This window comes from Pseudophryne corroboree, chromosome 12, assembly GCF_028390025.1.
Source record: "Pseudophryne corroboree isolate aPseCor3 chromosome 12, aPseCor3.hap2, whole genome shotgun sequence".
NCBI lineage: Eukaryota > Metazoa > Chordata > Amphibia > Anura > Myobatrachidae > Pseudophryne > Pseudophryne corroboree.
In genome coordinates this window covers 132,501,197-132,507,196 of record NC_086455.1, presented here as the reverse complement: position 1 = coordinate 132,507,196, position 6,000 = coordinate 132,501,197, and the positions used below count along the sequence as shown (strand labels likewise).

Here is a 6,000-nt window from a genome sequence, read left to right as displayed (position 1 = left end):
ACTCCCGACTTACACACACAGAAGACCATACCCTGGCCTTACATGAATAGAGTAATCACTGTGTTTTCAAATACTACTTCTTGACTCCTTACCCTCTCGTTTTGTATTGTGATGACAGTACGTTCCTTTGTTATATGCCATCGGCCCTTCTGGCATTTGCCAGATGGCCAGACTGGCAATGGTTGTAGATGTACATCCCCAAATGGCTTGTAGTTCCACAATGCCTGGATGATCATGGGTTACCTACATCTGATCTTTACCAAGGAAGTCCATCCATTGGCGGAAATGCTTTTTGTAGCCACTGCCGTAGTAGAAGACCCCTATACGCTCTACAACATTGGTCTAGAGCAGTGATGGGGAACCTTTGGCACTCCAGTTGTTGTTGAACTACACATCCCAGCAAGCCCTGCCCTGGTTATTTGGCCATGCTAAAACTGTAGCAGGGCATGCTGGAATGTGTAATTCAACAATAGCTGGAGTGCCAGAGGTTCCCCATCACTGGTCTAGAGTACGTTCACAGAGATGTTTTAGGTATATCTAAAATACTTTAAATCTTTAGATTTGAATATGTTAGTGGGGTAAGTGAGGATGCGCTTGTTTTCCATACTCCTGCATGCAAGGTTTTCTTCAACAGAGAAAACAAATGTGGCTATAGGGCCTTATACAGGTTTGTTAGCAAACCACAGAGAGAGAGTTAGATTTGGGTGGGGTGTGTGCAAACTGAAATCTAAACTGCAGTGTAGAAATAAAGCAGCCAGTATTTACCCTGCGCAGAAACAATATAACCCACCCAAATCTAACTCTCTCTGCGCGTGTGATTTCTGCCCCACCTGCAGTGCACATGGTTTTGCCCATTAGAGTGCTTTGCTAACAAACCTGAATAACCCCCATAGTGTGCTAATAGGCGAAACACGAAACGGACTGATCCAAACCAATTACATGACAAATACTGCAATGTTTAATTGGATCCAATATTCTACAATGTAATAAAATATATATTTTTTACAGTGATTACTAAATAAGGATACCGTGGTCCTGCTCACACTGAATCATCTTCCGTGTTACATTAGACTAATTTGTTTCCAGGAATGTGTTCTTGCTGCAGCACGCTGTTCATTATATCATTATACACCCGTCACCCAGATCTAATACGTTTTAGCTATTGTGATCTGCAGCTGCTGAAGACGAGCTGGGGCGCAACGCCCGAAATGCACAGAGCTGCTTTGTTCAGCTGCCAGTTCTGAGATGCAGATATGAAGTGTGCGCACCGTGGCAGAAGTTCTGTAGGTGTGTTAGGTGCCACCCTTCATCAAACGCTGCCAACAGGGCAGGGTAACAAAACACAACATACAGTGTGCACAGATATCTAAAGAGACACATTATGTTTGTCCAAGTAGAGCAGACGAAACACTGTTACACACCCTCTCGAGCTGATCAACACCCCGAATCTATGCACAATAAATAATTATGTGGGAGGCTCTCTAAACGACGACGTGTGATAGAGCCTGACAACTGGTGCATTTATCAAGTACCCTTCAGGGTAGCACTGTGAATACTGTGTGTATGTGTAACTTTGCACAACCACCAGTGGGTCCTGCTGTGCAACGGATAGACACAGATCAGTAACATGGATTTATCACACTGTACTCCAGTGGCAGGAATCCTGCAAGTGTGTCCATCATCCTGTATGGCAGCAGTGGCTGCTTTGTATACAATCCGTGGCATGGAAAAAGATCCAGCAGGTCCTACTGCTATGATCCCTTCCCAACGGGCTCACTGTCCAAAACATACTTTCTGAGTTCTGCACGCAAAGCTTCAATTCGTCTCTGAGCATCTTTAAGCTGGATCCGTAGATTTGTGTTCTCCTCCTTCAGGAATGATCTTTCCTATAATGAAAGGAAAGGAGTGGATTGTTAGCGCTGTTGGCTCTGTACTCAGAAGTTCCAGAAACTGTACTATTTAATGATACGGCCAAACAAAAGTAAAAGCTCCAGCAAATGATGGAGTGAAACTGTGTGAGCTGCTTCCTTAATGTGTCTAACATTTTCACCTTCAGGTCAGAAGCAGCTGTGGCAGTATGAAGGTAAATTGCATTACTGATGCATGTATTGTATGTGCAGCAGGAGGGATCCGCCCACACAGTGAAGAAAAGTCAGGTATGAGCACACCTAAGGACTGCAGAGGAAAGTCAGTCTGGAAGACCAGTGCTTGGGAATTTGCCCAACTGGCAGCACATCCCATGCGTACACTGACTACAAGACATAAACAGTATATGGAAATTGTCTTTACCTTTTCCAGCTCTTGTGATGGGGGTTTAATGCCCCGTCTCTCCTCTCTTGCTTTGCGTATGGAGTCCTTATTCTCCCACCTGGCATACGCCCGCCGTCTGATTAGAATGGGACTGGGGCAGGGTGATGGGCTGCGGCTGTGGTGCGGGGAGGGTATCTGTAAAGCAGGACTTGGAGGGCTGCCATCTGTCTGTGTGCTGCGGTGTCTGACTGCGGTCTGTAACCGTACAGAGATCTTCTGTGCCGAGCTGCCCATCAACATGATAGTTCTGTCTTTGCTGATCGCCGTATGTTCATTTTCTTCTCCATTCGTGTAACTAAATGGGTCCTCGTCAGCTAAGTAGTCTGAGAAACAGAAGCACTAAATTACTGTTTTCAATGGACTTTAGCCAACATATATACTGTATTACCATTATAACATTCATTTATAAAATATCACATTTTCTGCAGCAACATACAACTGAGGAAATACATTTGTATCCCTTTTTTCGCATTAACGTAAGTGCCAGTTTATTTGAAATTCAGCTTTCAGCTGGTTGCACAACATTATGCAGCCACTAGGGGGCATCCATGCAGCAAGTCAGCACACACAGTGTTATTATTATTATTATTATTATCCTTTATTTATATGGCGCCACAAGGGTTCCGCAGCGCCCGATTACAGAGTACAAATGCACATAAAAATAGGAAAACAGTGACTTACAGTTGAATACAATATAGGACAAGTACAGGGCAGCTAAGCATAACTACACCAGTAAACATAGAGATAAGTTCCAGGTGGTCAAAAAACTGTGGGATCTGGGTGGTTGAGGATTATTAAAGTAAGAAAAGTATAAGCACATGAGGGAAGAGGGCCCTACTCGTGAGAGCTTACATTCTAAGGGGAGGGGTAGACAGACAGGGATGACACAGATGGGGTACATAGAGAGCGTGGAACAGAGGGTTATGTTGAGATTTGGCTACATTTGGTAAAGAAATGGGTCTTAAGAGCCCGTTTGAAGTTTTGTAGAGAGGTGGAGAGTCTGAGGGGGAGAGGTAAAGAATTCCAGAGAAGTGTTGGAGTAATACAGCTCTGAGCCATGGACCCGGCATAGATTTATATTATTATGTTACATTCCTAGTAAATAATGAACAGGGCACTAAAATCATTATTTCTCTTTATTTTTATTATCTGCAAGAAAGTAAATATAGAATCTATGTATGGATAAAGACAATGCTGGAGAAGATAGGAAGTTTGTGTAGACACAGCCAGCAGTGGTGTCTTATGCTTCCTCCACATCACTTCTCTTCCCAACTTCAGAAAGCAATTATCTGTGCAGCAGTTCTATCTATGGTTGGGAAAGGGGCGTATATAGGGGCTAATTCAGACCTGCTCGGTGCTGTGCGTGCTCACACAGCAGCGTTCAGGCCTGAACTGCGCCGGTGTCGCAGTGCGCCGGCGCTGCAGTGCGCCGGCGCATGCCAGACAGCCAACGGCTGTCTTTAGCTAGCGATCACCTCTGCCTGATTGACAGGCAGAGGCGGTCACTGGGCGGGAGGGGGCGGGATGGCGGCGTTAAGCTGCCGTTTAAGAGGCGCGGTTGCGTTGCCCGGACCGTGTGGGGGTCGGGCCGCGGCAGCTGTGTGACGTCACACACAGCCGCTGCGACTCGGGCAGTGATGAATAGCTCCCGGCCAGCGCGTAGGAGCTGCGCTGGCAGGGAGCTACTTCTGAAGTACAAAAGCATCGTCGCTGTGCGATACTTTTGTACTTCTGCGATGGGGCAGCGACTGACATGCGGGGAGGGATAGCCCTGTGTTGGGCGTCCCTCGCATGTCAGTGTGCCTGATCGTAGCTGTGCTAAATTTAGCACAGCTACGATCAACTCTTAATCACCCCCATAGAGCTACAACCTTCTTGTGTTAGCAAACACAGGAGGAGAAGGCTGTATCTGGAGAGACAACAAGAACAATGAAGGTGCTTCAAGAGGGATTCTCATATACTTTCATGTATCTGGCACGGTCACAGATATAATGAACATTACATTTGTTTATATATTATTATTTTCTTTTATAACTCCATTAGATAAATTAGATGGAAAGGCATTAAAAATAGGGACCGTGTACCCAGCCTATAAACAGTAACAACATTTGTGGCTATTGAGGGTCAGATACTCACCATTTGTTGTCTCTTTGCTGCCTGCTAAGAAGACATCGTTGTGTCCAGAGTCGGGAGATAGACTGCTGTCCCCCATGGCGCATTTAGACCTTTTCTTACATTCAAACACCACCAGCTCTTTACACTGTTTGTGGCAGTTCATCCCGCAGTCTGTGACACAAACACAGTGGAGAACCTTGCAGAATTGTTATTAGGTAACACACATAATAATAATGCCATAAGAGCATTGGTTGCAGGTTAATACACAGAGTTGACATGTCATAAGCATTTCATGGGTGCTTTAACCACCTGCCTGATGTTTTTTTCACACTACACCAAGTGCATCACTCAGTCTGAGGAGTCTATTCATGAAGCAGTGAAAAGAGTGGAGAAAAGGACCAGTGGAGAAATGGTCTATGGCAACCAATCAGCTTTCAAGGAAGCCTTCATCAAGTACATTCTAGAAAATGTAAGGGAGATGCTAATTGGTTGCTATGAGAAACTTCTCCATTGGTCTGTTTCTCCGCTCTTTTCACTGCTTCATGAATAGACCCCTAAGTGAGGACCCAGATTCTGACTCAACGGTGGCATCTTCTCCTACTTCCCCCCTCTCCTCTCCCCTGACCTCCCACCCTCCACTCTGCACACTTGGATGTCTCCCAGAGCTTTATAGGATAGGTAAGAGGGGTAATTAATGTTATGTGGATATGGTGCTAATGTTATGGGGTAGCCATAATTATAAGATACCTACCTACAGACTGTAGGTGTGCTCAGAACATTCCGGCATTGGCACAGCTGATATACTATCATTATGGGGAACTTTAATGTGTACCTGTTGCTTACAAACAGCACACATTTTGTGGGTCAACCAATACTCGTGAGAATACAGTCAGACATCACTTTGTCTCCTAGTGCCTCATGCCTCAGTTAATCCGATCACTGTAAAGTCATGTTCTCATAGATAATGGTTCAGTGCACAAGTTGGCGGGTAACTGTGATCAATATCCAGCTAGACAATCTGTGTGGATTTCAGTGATGAAGATAAAAAGGAATATATAGTGTTTACCTTTGCAGCGGTATCCTTGCTTGATCACACCCCACAGCTGGAAAATATAAAGTTTGCATCATTCAGCCTGAATTATCAGCCTGTCCACACTCAACAGAATAAGCATATTTGTGCCGCTTCTATGGAGTTTGCAGAAAGCTAAACACAACCATATTAACACAGAGAATGCCCACTTAACGTACTCTGTTCCCCACGGTGCTGAACTATCATTTCTTACACTGCAGATTGCTGATTAATTGATATGAAATTTATCCAACAGGGTTATACGTATTGATTGACCAGAAGCTTTACATATCATAGTATATATATACAGTACTCCTTGCAGCTGTACATCATCTTTGCTTCTGACAAAAAGTGCCTTTGAGAGGCAGAGAAACGCGTTTAGCCTTCTGCCTTATTGCCAGACCAGGCGTGCTCCGCAAGCTAAACTACTTCACTCCCTGAGCTACATCAGCATAATCCTCGCTGGTCTTACACATCTGACAATCAGCTCTCAAGAAGAAGACTTC

At 44.8% G+C, this 6,000-nt stretch overlaps 1 protein-coding gene across 5 annotated transcripts in view; it reads right to left on the bottom strand.

Annotated features, from left to right (window-relative positions):
* Window positions 1–935: 935 nt before the first annotated feature.
* Window positions 936–6,000, bottom strand: part of RASGRP1 (RAS guanyl releasing protein 1) — a 152,388-nt gene continuing 147,323 nt past the window's right edge. For all 5 annotated transcript variants that reach the window (XM_063948040.1, XM_063948041.1, XM_063948038.1 and 2 more), the window contains exons 14-17: window positions 5,492–5,528; window positions 4,447–4,596; window positions 2,290–2,633; window positions 936–1,886 (exon numbers count right to left, since the gene is read on the bottom strand). In XM_063948040.1, the coding sequence (XP_063804110.1) occupies window positions 1,752–1,886; window positions 2,290–2,633; window positions 4,447–4,596; window positions 5,492–5,528 (666 nt within the window). In that variant the 3' untranslated portion in view covers window positions 936–1,751. The remainder of the gene's footprint in view (window positions 1,887–2,289; window positions 2,634–4,446; window positions 4,597–5,491; window positions 5,529–6,000) is intronic.